Source organism: Syngnathus acus, chromosome 9 (genome assembly GCF_901709675.1).
Source record: "Syngnathus acus chromosome 9, fSynAcu1.2, whole genome shotgun sequence".
In the NCBI taxonomy this organism is placed as follows: Eukaryota; Metazoa; Chordata; class Actinopteri; order Syngnathiformes; family Syngnathidae; genus Syngnathus; species Syngnathus acus.
The window spans coordinates 14,217,719-14,234,894 of NC_051094.1; the positions used below are offsets into that span (position 1 = coordinate 14,217,719).

Here is a 17,176-nt window from a genome sequence, read left to right on the forward strand (position 1 = left end):
CTATTTAAAAAAAAAAAAAGCGATGTTGGGCACATTTACACAATTGCATGGATTTTGTTCATTCAAACTCCTACGATATATTTTCACAATGAAAGGTTAAATATAGTTATTTTTTGGAGGGGTGAAGTTAACAGTAATTCTATTCTCATAGGATATGACAGGAGTGATGATGTTTCTGACTTAAAAAGTTAACAATGTCTTGATCAGTGTTGTTTGGTGGTTATTTATGGATTCTTATAGTTTTGTGGGCTTAATCAGTCCTGAGCAGGCAACACTGGTGTGAGGCAATAGCTTGCCGGTTTGAGTGACAGACACCAATTAGGAAAAGTCAACTGAATGGGGAGATAAGACTTCTTGCAACTTATCTCCCCCTCCCACTGCACATGAACGGACCCCCTCCTAAACCCCTGTCACCATGACAAACCCAAATGCTTGATGGTTTACTAAAAAGTCCAATGAAGGACAGTTACATGAGGTATCTTTAAGTCACAAGTTTAAAGACTATCAGGTATTCTTATTCTTAGCTACCTCGGTTTTATGGGTTTCCCATTTTCAAAATTGAAGTTTTACCAATTCTGCAGCAGTTGGGTACATAATGTCTTACACGCTGTAATAAATGACCACACTGTGAGAATTTGGCTGTTATCAACTTCCACACGAGGAGTGTGCATGATGACATGATTGTATCAAATGTGAAATGTAACTGAATGTGTCAGAATATCGTAGCAGATGAAACCACAAAACCAACAGCTATAAAAATACCGCTGGCAATTTTGAATTTTCTCAACCTTATCTCGGTTCTGCAGTGACATAGTAAGGGCGCTCTCTATACGAAGATTCAAAATGAAAGAAGAAGTGAAAACGAGGAGGATAACTTTCACATGAAATAAGGTCACAGCAAGGCGACATTAAATAGAAGATGGGCAAGAAAAGCACGACTGCGTTCATGATTTTTCTTTTTGGTGCGGCTTCAGGTGAGCAGACTAATACAAAATTGTTGTTTTTGAGGATTGACGTTCAATACAAAGTAGTGCGCTCCATTCAAGAAGGAAAGCGAGTGATGGATGTTCTTTCCCCTGTCAGCTGCCGCAAACACTCTGGATGTGTGTGCGAGCTGCCACATTGACGCCACATGTGATGACAAACTTGATGACTCGGGAAAAGTTTGCAACTGCAAGTATGGTTTTGTAGGAAATGGAAGAAGCTTTTGTCAAGGTAGGAAATATGCATCATGAGAAATATTTCTTATAGTTTCTAGTTTGGTTGCCTTGCAAAGATTTCTATTGGCTGATGCAATTTTAAATAATGTTGAATTTTATGATAAGTAATCATGCAGTGTCAAAATGTACATTTAAACAAGAGCAAATACTGTAGTGCAAACAAACATGGAGTCAAGTCAATTTTTAAATGTTCATTCCAATCACATTATGAGTTTTACATATTCATATTCCGATAAGCTAAAAATTAAATTGTAAAAAGTCTATATTGTTTTCAACTTTTATTTGTATTTTTGACATCCAGTGTACAGTACCAAACGTATGATATTGAGTTCTTTTAGCATATTCACACCATATTTTGTAAATCTGAAATCAGTGTCTTGTGGGGAAAAAAGAAGACATAATCATCAGGGAATCATGTACGGAAGAGGATTAGGGCCAGTGAAGAAAAAAAAACGAGGGGTGACATGATTCTGACTTTTTTTCTCAGAATTCTGACTTTAAAGTCAGAAAGTCGGAATTCTGACTTTATTCTCAGAATTCTGACTTTATTCTCAGAATTCTGAGAATAAAGCCAGAATTCCTTCGATTCCACCTCCGGCCCTCCCTGTGTGGAGTTTGCATGTTCTCCCCGGGCCTGCGTGGGTTTTCTCCGAGCACTCCGGTTTCCTCCCACATCCCAAAAACATGCTTGGTAGGCCGATTGAAGACTCCAAATTGTCCCTAGGTGTGAGTGCGAGTGCAAATGGTTGTTTGTCTCTGTGTGCCCTGCGATTGGCTGGCAACCGGTTCAGGGTGTCCCCCGCCTACTGCCCGATGACAGCTGGGATAGGCTCCAGCACTCACGCAACCCCCGTGGGGACTAAGCGGTTCAGAAAATGGATGGATGGATGGATGGAAGTCAGAATTCCGACTTTAAACTCAGAATTCCGACTTTAAACTCAGAATTCTGAGAATAAAGTCAGAATTCTGACTTTAAAGTCAGAAAGTGGGAATTCTGACTAAAGTCAGAATTCTGAGAATAAAGTCAGAATCCTGTCACCCCTCGTTTTTTTCTTCTTCACTGGCCCTAATCCTCTTCCGTAATTATGAGATCAAGTGAAAAAGATTCATCGAAATAAAATTAGATTAGTTTTGTCTGACACAAAAAGTTTGATTGGCATCATCAGAGATGATAGAAATTAGGTTAACAATTGAGGTTGCAAGTGGGATAAGTACTAACAATATAATTGTATAAAGTCAAAACCTAAGCCTAAAAACATCACGGTACGTCCTTTGTGCAATAAGACTGAGGTTCTAGGGAACAAAAATAAGAGTTTTTTGACAGTTTGATGCATTTAAATTCTATTCGATCAAAATGGAGCTTTATGACGTCAGTGAAGTCATTTTAGCTAATTAATCTCACTAATTGTGCAGTTGTAATGACTACTGATGAACATTATGGTTTTATTCCATCTAGATAAAGATGAGTGTCAGATAGGAGCCACTAAGATCTGTGGGCAGCACACAAAATGCCACAATACATACGGCAGCTACTACTGCACCTGTGTGGCGGGATACATGGCTTCCAATAACATGCCAGTCTTCATTCCAAATGATGGAACCCATTGCCGGGGTAAGTTCGCTGCCAAAAAACAGGAAGTGAACATGCGTGACATGCTTGCTTTCTATTGGCAGACATAGATGAGTGCAACGTGGTGGGCATTTGTGGAGAAGGAGGTCAGTGCTGGAACCTGGATGGAAGTTTTGACTGCAGCTGTCAGCTGGGATATCAAGTCCGCGACGGGACAGAACACTTTCACCCTCACAAAGACAAGGCTTCCTGTCAAGGTCAAATTGCAGTTTTCAAACAATTCCTGTAAAGTGTCAATTATGATTTCCCCTACAATGGCTTTGGTCTCCCAATTCAGTGGTGGACTGTGGTCTGCCAACATCGCAGGAGGACACGGTACTGCTGTCAGCAACAGGGACGACATTCGGCAGCGTGGCTACATTTAAGTGTGGCGAGGGCTTTCGTTGGAGGAACGGAACCAATACCTCGCTGTGTGGGGCTGACGGACTTTGGCGTGGGCTCAACATGAGCTGTGAAGGTAACAAAAGGCGAGGGAAAGACCCAACCCTTTTCTCTATGTTGATGCAAACTCCACAATTAACTCATCATCAATTCATCCAATTATGATCATTTCCAATGATCTTCTGTACATTAGACAGTGAGATCCATTGTCTATGATATTGGATTATGGAATATAATGGATACGCTTTGATTTAATCAGTTAACTTTAATGGCGATTGCATGCCGCTACTATCGTGCCTCAGTGATTGATTGAGTGATTGATTGTGGCTCTCCTCCCACCTTCGCTCACTCACACATGCTATGAAATACGAGTTCCATGGTGGGCACTGCATGAGTTTCTGTATGAACTCGGGCTATCACAACTTTGGAATTGAGTGTGGTCACCATGTTTTAATGTGTGTAGCAGGTGAGGCATAGGGCAGGCGCTCAAAATCTTGCACCAATTCTATTAGCTTTGATTCTGTATTTAGGGTAGGTCACAAACCTACTCCTGACTGCACCACTAAGCAAAACTAGAAATTATCATGAGTTCACCATCCCATCACACCTTGCTAAGATGATTCAAACAAGATGTACTCCACTGCTAAATGTTTTTTTTTCTCCCCACATAAGTCATTTTTACATGCAGGATATGATTTTTACCGTTTGAGGAGTGGCCAATTTGATAAAAAAAATTAATTGACAGACACAATTTGGCAATAGTTCAGCCCTGGAAAAGTCCAAATGGGTACGGTACATCGAACACATTAATGTGTTTCGACATTCGCAATTAAAAATATGCTTCTTCTGCAAGTGTAAAAGTCCTTGAAGGCCATTTATAGTCTCTGTATCGCTTTGGCGCCACCCAGTGGCATCTCACTGCTGAGAGTTTCAAGTTGAGGTACTTTATTTCATCTAAATGCTGATTTAATTTTGAGACAAAAGTAGTATTCTTCCGCTATCTTGTGGGACCTATATACAAAATTACAGCATGTTATGTTTCTAAATGTATTACAATTTTAATGTGCGTAACAGTGTGTAACTTCCCTGAATCTTCCAAGAGATATCGTGTGGAAAACCCCATACAGTGCCACACACTGGACATGTGTGGAATGGCACTTCCACCCCTGGAAGCATGGTAAACTACTATTGTAATCAAGGATTTAATCACATTGAGGGCAGTGCAGTATCACTGTGCTCATCTACTGGTACATGGACGAAGCCAAACATTTCATGCAAAGGTAATGACAGAGATTTGGTCTTCTACTCTGATGTTGGCCCACAGAAGTGATGTCACGCTCAAGTAACATCATTGTCCATCTCTGTAGAAGTTGACTGTGGCTCTCCTCCTGACATCTCTCATTCACTCCTGTTATGGGATCACATCTCCACTGTGGGCTCTCAGGTTGCTTATCAGTGTCAATCTGGATATTACAGTGTTGGAGAAATAAATCAAACAGTATGTACTGACACTGGGAAATGGGACAAGCCCTCTCTGCACTGTCAAGGTGAAAATGTTGCAGAAATTGATTCCTAATCTAAATTAAGACATAATTCCTATGTCTGTTTTGGCTTAACCCCTGATATGTCATGATTTGCCATCTGTTTTGTTATAGAAATAAAATGTCAGGAGCCTGTTTTGAAACCGCACAGTAAAAGACTGTGGAATGGCACATCCAATGTTGGCAGTATGGTTATTTACCAATGTGATGAAGGATATGACACAAGGAGTGTGAGGAACTTCTCAATATGTGGACAGAACGGACTGTGGGAGGAAATTGATCTTTGGTGTGAAGGTGCAATGTTTGAAGATCAGATTGTATTTCCTCAATCTATACAAATATTTATTAGTGTTGAGTTTTGTGAGTTTAACAATGATAGAATGCCACAATTAAGTACTGTTTAGCAGGGGTGTCAAACTCGTTTTTTTCGCGGGCCGCATTATAGTCATAGCTTCATTCGGAGGGCCATTATGACTGTCAACCCAAATAAATGTATGAGAACCTCATATTATATACAGTTAAAGCTACAAAACAAACGGTCAAATAACTCGTTTTCAAATCAGACGAGTAGAAACTGGACAAATATTTACAAAAAAAGATATTAAAAGTGAAGACAATTTGTAATTCTAGTAATGACACACGAATTTGATGCACAATTTGTCTTCGCGGGCCACATACAATGATGTGGTGGGCCCTATTTGGCCCCCGGGCCTTGAGTTTGACACCTGTGGTTTATGATATTTATGTCCGAATGGTTTTTTTTTTTTTAGACATGGGGGTTGAAGCCTGTTGCCTGATCTGCTTTTGTCTCATTAATCCATGTCTTTGTGCAGAAATAACATGTGGGCCCCCACAAACCCTCCCCCATACTAACCTCCTGTGGAATGGTTCTGTTAGTCCTGGCAGCGTTGTGCTATATGAATGTATGGAAGGATATTACCAGGAGAATGGAGATAATATTTCCACGTGTCTAACATCAGGCGAGTGGGCGAATGTATCAGTAAATTGCAAAGGTATAAAAATTGGAAAACACTTTTCATTATGATTTTCCAGCCTAAAACAATCACTGCATAGAACTTTACTGTGTTCCTGTTCTTGCACACATAGATGCAATATGTATGTGGCCCAGATTGTTTTGCTGCACCGTGTATTTAATAAGCGCCATTGTTTTCCCAGCAAAATGTGGTCCGATCCCCGTCCTTGCCCACTCAGAGGTTGTATTGCGTAACATAAGTGTAGTGATCCATCGCTGTGCAAACGGCTACCACAGCTGGAGGGGCAGCAATGTCTCCACATGCAGCAGTTCTGGTGTGTGGCAGACCGCTACGCTCAAATGCATAGGTGAGCCTTTTCCCTACTAAGGGCAGGCAGCTGACAAAATTCTGCAAATATAGTAAAAATGTATTTGTGCTCACAGAAATCAAGCCACCCATCCATCACCTATTTGTTTCAAATGAAAAATGTTTGAAATGGAGAGCAGAGAAGTATGACGAAGACACAGAAACGTACAAGGTAATGCCAAACCAATTTAAACCCTTCAGATCATCTGGTAATCTCAGATCAACATAAGCATTCATCACCACAATGTAAATTTAAAACTATGACCACTACCATTGCCAAAACAAATCAATTCTTACCTTTAACTCTCAGGTGAGCTACATAGGATCCAGAGACTATGAGAGGGCGTTTTTTGAAAAAAGGAAGAGGTTTCTGAATTCTAAGGCAGACTGGACGGAGGTCTGTCTCAGCCTGCTTCCAGCCACAAACTACAGCATCTCTATCACTGCACTGTCTGTCGGATTCATGGCCACCATCACTATTAATACCAGTTTAACAGGTAGCGCTTACCTTACCTGTAATTCATGCCCATCGTGCTCCATACACACACTAGTCTTATGACTTGTATTGTTTAAAGCAGGGTTTTTTTCTACTGGTTTTGTCCACCATTATAACCACGAAGCAACTCGGGAACAACTGCTTTGGTGGAATAATATTTTATATTGCACCAAAGGAGGATAGCCATATACAGGCTATTTATTTGCATCTGTATGTCTATTTGGGATTCTCAGCTACATTTGACATCATTTGGATGGGTAAATGATTCACAAATTTAGCTGGAAAATAAATCAAGTCTAAATAATAAATTCATTTTATTTTTAGAAATGTTACAATTATTTTCCATTTTGTGGACCATCTGCAATACCGCCACCGACCGCTAGAGGGCCGCTGACCAGCGGTTGACAATCACCGGTTTAAAGGGACAATGTCTAAGATGTAGTGCTTTTCAGTGGTCAATTATTAGAATGCAACAACCTAAGTTCGAAGCGGCTTCAGAGGGACCACACTCAAGCCTACCGCCAATTTCTTCAGCAGCGTTGCAAAGAAAATGTCATCACAAATGACTTCTAGTATTCCCTCAAATGAAGAAGTGATTACATTTATCCACTTGAGGGTGTCGATTGTGCTTCTGTTTGTGGAGACTCTAGTGCACGACTGCCTCTCTACATTTAAAAGGAATAAAAGGAGCAGCTTTGATTAGCCATGATTGAACTTTGCAGCGATCACTCCCACAGCAGTGCAATCCTCCTTCTGGCAGATCCTATGGCCTGCACTCGTCTACTAAATTATCAGCATCCGGTCTATACATTGACTTCTCAGTTTGGAACTGGAATTGCTGTACTGGTGTTTAGTGATTTGTAATGGATTGGACTGGACCTTATAATATTCATACACATGGCACCATTTGACAGGACCTGCAGTACCAGATGTCCATTACAGAGAATATGAGACTCCTGTACCAACTCTGAAGCTTCACAGATCACCCAGTACTCTTGACCCAATAAGGTAAAAACAAACACAGCAGGGAGACCTGAGCTATAGACAGATGGATGGATGGATGGATGGATGGATGGATGGATGGATGGATGGATGGATGGATGGATGGATGGATGGATGGATGGATGGATGGATGGATGGATGGATGGATGGATGGAGAGAGAGAGAGAGAGAGAGAGAGAGAGAGAGAGAGAGAGAGAGAGAGAGATACTTAAGAGTAGGCACACAAGAAAGGTTAAAAGATCAGATATGCAGTAGATAAGTAAATAAATAAATAAATAAATAGCCATTAAAAATTACACCCCCAATAATTAACATATTGTCAAATTAACATTATTCTTTTTTTTCTTTTAAAGAAATACATAAAAACGACCTTATGCTAGATCTCATTAGGTTATGTAAGCAGTAATATTGGATCTGGTCAGTGAACATGCAGTATAATTGATAAATGTCTAATACGATACAGATGTTGTCATTCTTTCCATTTGACAGTTTTTACCAAGTGTTCGTACTTCCTATCGAAGGAGTTATGGTGTTTGACTGTTCCTCGCCTGTGGATGGAGAGAAAAGTGGTTCCTCACAGGGACACATTGCAGCTGAAATGCGTAGTAGAGATGTTGGAACAGAGATGAATTTCACTGTGGGAGACGGTCACTATTATGGAGGCTTTTTCAATGCGCCCCTCGAGAAAGGCAGAAACTACTACATCATCTTACGTGCTGTCAGTCAGTGGAAAAAGGTGAATGCAAAACAGTACAAAAATAAAATCAGGTACTCGGGGACTGAGCATTGTTTCATTTTCTGTGTTGTAGGATTCAAAAAGTTCCTGTGTCCTCTGGGCTAAAGTTACAGGTACTTTGGCAAAATATGGCAATGAAGACATTTAACATCATTTTTTTTCTAGTAAATTATTCCTGCCTGCCCTTCAATAATTGCAAAAAAGATCTGAATTGAATTTTATTCAAATCAATCCAAACTGTTATGTCCTCTGCCACTGTTACTGTCATTGAAAGACTCAAAGTGTGTCTTCAGTACAGAAGCACCTAAATACACCATATTAGCAGTAGTAAGTTTAATTGTTTTAAATAACTCTTATACTAGTGTTTGGTGCCCATAAGAGTTTGTTGCAATGGAACCACATGTTTAGCATGTTCCATTTTTTTATAGGCACATCCTACATTGTGAAGATTTCCTCGTTGTGTGCTGCTGCTTCAGTAGGAGTAATCGCTTTAGCAGTTTTGCTTGGATACACCTACATTTGGTAAGGATGGTGAAAGATGTTTTCAGGTTATGCAAGCATTTCTAGAATTATGATGCTAGTGTGTGCGTGTGTGTGTGTGAGTGTGTGTGTCTGTGTCTGTGTGTGTGTGTGTGTGTGTGTGTGTGTGTGTGTGTGTGTGTGTGTGTGTGTGTGTGTGTGTGTGTGTGCGTGCGTGCGTGTGTACGTGTGTGTGCGTGTGCGTGTGTGTGCGTGTGCGTGTGTGTGTGTGTGTGAGTGTGCGTGTTGAGATGATTTCAGGTTATGCAAGTATTTCTAGAATTATGATGTGTGTGTCAATAGCATATTTCAAATTCTGATATTCACTGAGTTGTAATAACATAAATTATGTGTTAGTTTTGATTGTGTTTTTTGTGCCTGTTTGTTTTGCTGATAAACTTTTACTTTATTCTTTTCCAGGTTTTTCAAGAAAAAATGACTATAAATACTTCAATAAATGGAGTGCTATTCAGTATGTTGAAAATAAAAGAAAATATGTATTTTTTTATTCGCTTGTAACATTGTATTAATGTTGCTTTTCATCCATGTTCGCATGCAAGGACGGTGGATTTCAACTGTTAATTGTCTATCGTAGAATTCAATGTCTGTCATGCACTTCTTTAGTCTGTATATTTTAAATACGCATTTACCAGTGACAGTCTTAAGGTATTTTTTTGGAAACGCATTTAATTTCATTGATGACGATTTAAATAAAAAAAATCTTGGAGGGACAATGACAAGAGCTTACTGACGTGAAAATTATTGTATTAATATGCTAAATATGATCCAATTAAACTCTTAAGATGTGACTCCTGTCCAAAATCCAGAACAATCAAGAAATATGATACTGATAATAAAAGTAGCACGAAACGTGCTTTATGTTTTGACATTGTGTTTGTGGGTGATTATTAAAACAAAAAATCATTTTGGTAAAAAGTGAAAACTGTGTGTGCACCAAATGAATGAAATGCTATGCAGTTCTCCTATTGTTCTTGTGAAAAAGAAAACTACAATTAAACTCCGATGCAGAGGGAGGCGATGTGACATCGACAGAAAATTTTTTTGGGGGCTCCATCATAACGGAGACGACAGGCCAGGAAGAAGCTGCCCACTACTATTTGTTTACGAGGCGACAACCTAAAACAACACAGTGAGTGTTTTTAAATGATCAATGCAATTATAGCTAGCCAGCCACTAAGCCGTTTGTTGTGATGCTGAGGTAGGGTCAAATAGCGCAAGAGGACAGGCAATCTTTCATTGTTAGCACGTAGCATCAGCTCGTGGTTTTCATGGCGAATCACTTTTTCAACAAGCCAAATATTCGTCAGTGGGAAATAAACCTTTTTATTGTTTGAATAATGTCACATTGCCCACATGCCCAACTTCGTTAAAACGACAATTATAGAATACAAGAAATCTTTCTTAAGAACAAGTTATGTGTGTATAACCAGAACGTTATATTCAGGGCACATACATATGATTTGTTTCACAAATCGTCATTATATTTCGAAAATGTCCTTAATGTAATTTGATCCACCATAATCATTGCCGTAGTGCAATCGTTTTTGTGTAAACGGACTAATTTTAAATGCCGTATTTTCCGGACTATAAGGCGCACCTAAAAACCTAAAATTCTCTCAAAAGCCGACAGTGCGCCTTATAGTCCAGTGCGCCTTATATATGGATCAATTGATGAATTCGTTGATCCATACTGGTTGTACACAGTGCTCTGCCAAAATGTTTCAGTACGTTTTAGTACGACTAGTAAATTACAAGGTCGCATCGCTTCCCAACATTACGGCAACTGTAGTCAGGGGGCGTCACCGAATAGCTGTTGTACCCGCGAGGCTATTTCATTTCAAAATAGGCTGCTCCGTTAATGTTTCGAGTAAATTTACGGATTGATATGGAAGGGAAGCATAGGTAAGCAGTACCAATGCGTTAGATCGAACTTTAGTCAGTTCCGATCATTTTATAGGAGATCGTTTGAGAAACGCGATTGTTTACACTTTGCTGAGGCTCATGGGAGATTGCGAGCTGAGGCTCATGGGACTTTGCGGATGGCTAATGCTATAACGATAGCTGCTATACGTACCAGGCTATTTCATGTCAAAATAGGCTGCTCTGTTAATGTTTCGAGTAAATCTACGGATCGATATGGAAGGGAAACATAGGTAAGCAGTACCAATGCGTTAGATTGAACTTTAGTCAGTTCCGATCATTTTATAGGAGATCGTTTGAGAAACGCGATTGTTTACACTTTGCTGAGGCTCATGGGAGATTGCGAGCTGAGGCTCGTGGGACTTTGCGGATGGCTAATGCTATAACGATAGCTGCTATACGTACCAGGCTATTTCATGTCAAAATAGGCTGCTCTGTTAATGTTTCGAGTAAATCTACGGATCGATATGGAAGGGAAACATAGGTAAGTAGTACCAATGCGTTAAGTCATCAGAAAAATAAATACTCAAGTGCCGATACCTGAAAAATCTACTGTAACACAGTAACAAAGTATTTGTGTCTATAATTTTTGGAAAAACCAATTCCTCCCTGAGAACTGTGCGTTCTCACACTTGCTCAGTCACTGCTGTTGTTTCCATATACTTTACAGTACATCTTCATTCCACTTTTTACACATTTTATGTTACAGCCTTATCCCAAAATGTCATATTGCTTTCTGCAAAATGCTACCCACAAAAAAAGTATTCGATTTTGAAATGAGGCTGCTATGTGGATCACTCACTGTCACATGACACCTAATTTATTAAACACTGCGTTTGGAATAAACTTTTTATTGCATATAAAATTAATGATGGTGTTCATACTTACTATCATCAACAGGTGTATTGCCGCCCCCTGTAGCTCACTATGGCCCAGAACCAGGTGATCCTGCAGTTTCACTTTGCCACGTTTGGCGACTCCATGCTACAGAAGATGAACCTCCTTCGACAACAGCGACGCTTCTGTGACGTCACTGTACGCATCAACCAGCTTACAGTTCCCGGTCATAAGGTGGTTTTTGCCGCTGGTTCATCTTTCCTTCGAGACCAATTCTTCCTTCAGCAGGACTCCAATGAAGTGCAGATCTCCATGATTCAGGAGGCAACGGTTGGCCAGCAGCTGCTGCTGTCCTGCTACACGGGCCAACTTGAGTTTCCTGAACTAGAGCTGGTGAATTACCTGACAGTGGCCAGCTTCCTCCAAATGGGCCACATTGTTGAGCAGTGTACTCAAGCACTAAATAAGTTCATCAAGCCACAAACTTCCCACAGGCTGGAAGATAGTGAGATAAGAAGGGCAAGCAAGGAGCAAGCTTTGAAAGAACAGGAAAACTGCCAGGTGCAGACTGTCCAGAAGGGGGAGCTCGTAGAGGATGATATCAGTACCGATGATGACGACGATGATGAAGATGATGTCATTATACAACCCAAATCCCCTCCTCTGATTTCGGACGCACCGCCCAGGTATGATGTGGAAGAGAGTGACATAAGCATAGTCAAGGTGGAGTCTATGGAGCCTACCTTTCCCAGCAGCTCTCCAGCTGCCCTGCGCTCACCCGAGCCCCAACATTCCCTCATCAATTCCACAGTAGACAGTCGAGGGAGCGAAATGATGGCGCCCCCTAGCTTGCCAGATGACCCCTCCAGTCCCTCTTCGCCGTCCAATCCTGCAGATAGACCCGGCGTTCACCAGAGGAGTTATGACAAACCCCTCCAGTGGTACCACCAGTGTCCCAAGTGCAGCCGCGTCTTCCGGCAGCTGGAAAAATATGCCAACCACCTGAAGATGCACAAGCTCTTTATGTGCCTGCTGTGTGGCAAGACCTTCACGCAGAAGGGCAACCTGCATCGACACATGCGCGTCCACGCGGGCATCAAACCCTTCCAGTGTAAGATCTGTGGGAAGACCTTCACCCAAAAGTGCTCTTTACTGGATCACCTGAATCTGCACAGCGGGGACAAGCCTCACCGCTGTAACTACTGTGACATGATGTTCGCTCACAAGCCTGTTCTCCGCAAGCACCTCAAACAGATCCACGGCAAGAACAGCTTTGACAACGCACACGAAGGTAACCTGCACGACGGTGGGCCTGAGGAGAATGACACCACCGGGCCCTTTTTCATTCACTCGAACAATTATGAGAAAGACCTAAAGGAAGCATACTATGGAAAATTGACTTTTTAATGTTTCTACACACATAGAGTGCCTTGCGAAAGTATTCGGCCCTCTTGAACCTTTCAACATTTCGCCACATTTCAGGCTTCAAACATAGATAAAAAAGTTTCATTTTTTGTCAAGAATCAACAAGTGGGACACAATCGTGAAGTGGAACAAAATTTATTGGATAATTTAAACTTTTTTAACAAATAAAAAACTGAAAGGTGGGGCGTGCAATATTATTCGGCCCCCTTGCGCTAATACTTTGTAGTGCCACCTTTTGCTGCAATTACAGCTGCAAGTCGCTTGGGGTATGTCGCTATCAGTTTTGCACATCGAGAGACTGGAATTCTTGCCCATTCTTCCTTGCAAAACAGCTCGAGCTCAGTGAGGTTGGATGGAGAGCGTTTGTGAACAGCAGTCTTCAGCTCTTTCCACAGATTCTCGATTGGATTCAGGTCTGGACTTTGACTTGGCCATTCTAACACCTGGATACGTCTATTTGTGAACCATTCCATTTGGCTCCATCCATCTTCCCTTCAATTTTAGCCATCTTCCCTGTCCCTGCTGAAGAAAAGCAGGCCCAAACCATGATGCTGCCGCCACCATGTTTGACAGTGGGGATGGTGTGTTCAGGGTGATGAGCTGTGTTGCTTTTACGCCAAACATATCGTTTTGCATTGTGGCCAAAAAGTTCGATTTTGGTTTCATCTGACCAGAGCACCTTCTTCCACATGTTTGGTGCGTCTCCCAGGTGGCTTGTGGCAAACTTTAAACGAGACTTTTTATGGATATCTTTGAGAAATGGCTTTCTTCTTGCCACTCTTCCATAAAGGCCAGATTTGTGCAGTGCACGACTGATTGTTGTCCTATGGACAGACTCTCCCACCTCAGCTGTAGTTATCTGCAGTTCATCCAGAGTGATCATGGGCCTCTTGGCTGCATCTCTGATCAGTCTTCTCCTTGTTTGAGATGAAAGTTTGGAGGGACGGCCGGGTCTTGGTAGATTTGCAGTGGTCTGATACTCCTTCCATTTCAATATAATTGCTTGCACAGTGCTCCTTGAGATGTTTAAAGCTTGGGAAATCTTTTTGGATCCAAATCCGGCTTTAAACTTCTCCACAACAGTATCTCGGACCTGCCTGGTGTGTTCCTTTGTCTTCATGGTTCTCTCTGCGCTTTAAACAGAACCCTGAGACTATCAAAGAGCAGGTGCATTTATACGGAGACTTGATTACACACAGGAGCATTCTATTTATCATCATCAGTCATTTAGGACAACATTGGATCATTCAAAGATCCTCACTGAACTTCTGGAGTGAGTTTGCTGCACTGAAAGTAAAGGGGCCGAATAATATTGCACACCCCACTTTTCAGTTTTTTATTTGTTAAAAAAGTTTAAATTATCCAATACATTTTGTTCCACTTCACAATTGTGTCCCACTTGTTGTTGATTCTTGACAAAAAATTAGAATTTTATATCTTTATGTTTGAAGCCTGAAATGTGGCGAAATGTTGAAAGGTTCAAGGGGGCCGAATACTTCGCAAGCCACTGTAGTTGATGCCTGTCCATCCATCAAGTGCGAAATTAAACAACCAAGTCAAATTCTATTTTTTTTTTTTTTGCCAAATTCTAAAAATGTGTCTTTTAGCAACCTCTTGTGCACTTCTGCCGCTCTGTTATAAAACAGGGGTGCTAATAATAACCAACCAAGTCAAGGCTGGCTGACATTCCCGAAAGAACAAACCACTTTGACGTGGCACCAATCATCTCAAAGCCGACACAAAAGCAGACCTGTGGTATAAGCGCGGATTAGTATTCACTAATATTGTCTCACCAGTATTAGCTGAAAAGTTAGTGATGTGATGTGAGGTGTGGGGTATTTGTGTTTGACAATGTCAGGTGCTACCTTGCTACATTAACTGTTAAGATGATGAAATGCTGCCTCCATAAATGACCATGCAATGGAATCTCTCAAGCTGAGCCGTGATTGGTCCTTACCTTCCTGAGAAACTATGATAGCTTCTGTAAACAGCAAGTGGCAAAATGGCCGTGCTTGTAGATGGATATAACTAGGGCTGTGTTATATCATATAACTAATGGATTTTGCTGCTTAATTCAAGTCCCATAAACAATATTAATTTGAATGCAGTGTTTAGACTGGTGAGGCTTACAGAGCAGCATTATTGTCAAGCAATTTTTTGACTTGACTCCCATTTTAAGAAAGAATTTGAGGAAGGAATTGAAAAGCAATCTTGTGTTGCATGCATGAAGTCTGCAAGTTAAAATAAAATAATTGGGTAATAATTAAAGTACGAAAACAATTTGTAAAGATGTAGTGACCAATGAAGAGAATTTTCTTCTGCTGGTTAAGTTTCTCTGCCAACAATCAACTCAGCATTTGTACATCTACCACCATTTTGGACAGCTGTATACTAATAAACTCAAAACACATTCAAAATGCATTTGTATTCACCCAATGTGCATTGGATGTAACACTACTTTCCAAAAAAAAAAAAAAAAACCTCCACAGCTGATGCGAAATGTTGGTCATGTTTCAAAACTTGTATTATTGCACTTAAAGTAGCAGATACGCTTTGCACATTATAAATATTCATGGTCTTATTATTTTCCCTGCCGTTTCACTTCTTAATATCTGAAGGGGGGGGCAGTTACTTCTGTGACGATCTTAAGAATTACATATCGTTTTAATTATGGTTATCATCCGTTACCCTCTTGAAAATCAACCTGTCATATTTTGACTCCCCCTTCCCAAAAAATATACCAATGACATCTGCTAATATCAACAACATCCTTAGTAGTTAGACAGATTATTCAATTCTAACCCTGAAATGAAATTATAGAACATTATAATCAGTAAGTGATTCAGTTTTTTGTGTTTTCTGGAAAAACTGGAAAAATATTTCAGGCCATTATCTTTAGTGACAGGTCATCAGTTATCCTGTTTATGTAACTTGCTATAGATAACGTAAAATGTACTTCACGCTGGAGCATTGTGACGACCATAAAGCTTCTCAAACAGGCGCTGAACTGTAGGTGGGGAGAGAAAACTGGCAATTTTGCAGTGCTGCTCCAATGACAATTGATGAAATATCACTTTTGGGACACCCTTTAACTTGTCCAAGTGTGATGCAGTATGATTTGGGTTGCTGTGTTGCTTATATTAGCTTTAATCGGGTTTTTTTTCATTTGTTTTTTATTTAAAGTTTTAAGAATGTCATTTTCCATATATATTAGACTGTTGTCAAAGTACAGCTTGTTGTCTGCAACTGTGATAGCCTTTATGCCAAAAATTTGGATAACTTTATTTTTTATCAAAAACTCAAGGCCAGTGATGTGATTTTCATGATTACAAAATGACTAAAACTTACAAAAGGGATGCTGCTGACTTTACATTTCTTCAAGAAAGACTGATTTAACTTAATTGTGTATGTCTCAGTGCTTGCTGAACTTGGCTTCTTTATAGGGAATAACTGGTTGATGTTTCAGTATCACTTTATCACTGTGGACTTCTTTCATCATATTGTACATGCATTCATTCTGCACTTGAACGCCCAGCATTGAAACAAATTAAACTGAACAGAAAACCCGAAACATATCAGTATGTTATATATACTCTTTATGTATAAGTAGCATTTTCTGTGTACAAGTATGTTGAGACAATAAATACCAGGCGCTGCTTTGTTCGATTTGAAGAGTTGACACTCAGTTAACAGTTCTCTCTTCTTTTGTAAAAAAAAAAAAAAAAAGCTTAGCCCAAAACATTTGTAATAAACATTAAAATACTGTACTTGAAACACTGTTATTACTGTAGTTACAGTACAATGTCATTTCTTCTACACATTGTTCATGTAGACTCCAATTGTTGTTCAATATAATGACAATAAATATTTAAATATGGAGTTGTTTCTTTACAAGGATTGACTGATGGTTTCATATTCATAGCTGTCACCCCCCCTGCTAAATATATACACTGCCGTTCAAAAGTTTGGGGTCACAAAATTGTTTGGGTGACCCCAAACTTTTGAACGGTAGTGTATATATTTATTTAGATAATTATTTATAGATTATATATATAATCTTCTGTGTAAAAAATCTTATAATATATATGTATACTTATATTCATAGATT

At 40.1% G+C, this 17,176-nt stretch overlaps 3 protein-coding genes across 8 annotated transcripts in view; 2 read left to right on the plus strand and 1 right to left on the minus strand.

Moving 5' to 3' along the window:
* Nucleotides 1-17,176, minus strand: part of LOC119127745 (gastrula zinc finger protein XlCGF8.2DB-like) — a 235,055-nt gene that overhangs the window by 59,237 nt on the left and 158,642 nt on the right. The window lies entirely within an intron of this gene.
* On the plus strand, nt 415-9,738 carry susd1 (sushi domain containing 1). 6 transcript variants are annotated; one of them, XM_037259816.1, is made up of 18 exons: nt 415-508; nt 807-974; nt 1,084-1,215; nt 2,677-2,832; nt 2,895-3,047; nt 3,128-3,307; nt 4,332-4,511; nt 4,599-4,778; nt 4,887-5,066; nt 5,606-5,785; nt 5,949-6,113; nt 6,190-6,284; nt 6,423-6,609; nt 7,523-7,616; nt 8,100-8,346; nt 8,420-8,459; nt 8,775-8,868; nt 9,286-9,738. In XM_037259816.1, exons 2-18 carry the CDS (start codon nt 920-922, stop codon nt 9,302-9,304), a joined length of 2,337 nt encoding a protein of 778 aa, XP_037115711.1. In that variant the 5' UTR covers nt 415-508; nt 807-919; the 3' UTR covers nt 9,305-9,738. The 6 variants fall into 6 exon arrangements, with proteins under 6 accessions (XP_037115711.1, XP_037115713.1, XP_037115710.1 ...); XM_037259818.1 differs by lacking the exon at nt 415-508 and having other exon boundaries at nt 685-974; nt 5,606-5,752; XM_037259815.1 differs by lacking the exon at nt 415-508 and having other exon boundaries at nt 686-974.
* Nucleotides 9,895-16,945, plus strand: zbtb26 (zinc finger and BTB domain containing 26). The gene is made up of 3 exons (XM_037259836.1): nt 9,895-10,015; nt 11,707-13,064; nt 14,579-16,945. Exon 2 carries the CDS (start codon nt 11,734-11,736, stop codon nt 13,048-13,050), a length of 1,317 nt encoding a protein of 438 aa, XP_037115731.1. The 5' UTR covers nt 9,895-10,015; nt 11,707-11,733; the 3' UTR covers nt 13,051-13,064; nt 14,579-16,945.

Excerpts from the sequence above, each read along its gene's own strand:
- zbtb26 (XM_037259836.1), top strand. The coding sequence starts at position 11,734 with ATGGCCCAGAACCAGGTGATCCTGCAGTTTCACTTTGCCACGTTTGGC.
- susd1 (XM_037259816.1), top strand. The coding sequence starts at position 920 with ATGGGCAAGAAAAGCACGACTGCGTTCATGATTTTTCTTTTTGGTGCG. Across the intron at positions 6,285-6,422 it reads AAGACACAGAAACGTACAAG|GTGAGCTACATAGGATCCAG; the intron begins GTAATGCCAAAC and ends TTTAACTCTCAG. Across the intron at positions 8,460-8,774 it reads CCTCTGGGCTAAAGTTACAG|GCACATCCTACATTGTGAAG; the intron begins GTACTTTGGCAA and ends ATTTTTTTATAG.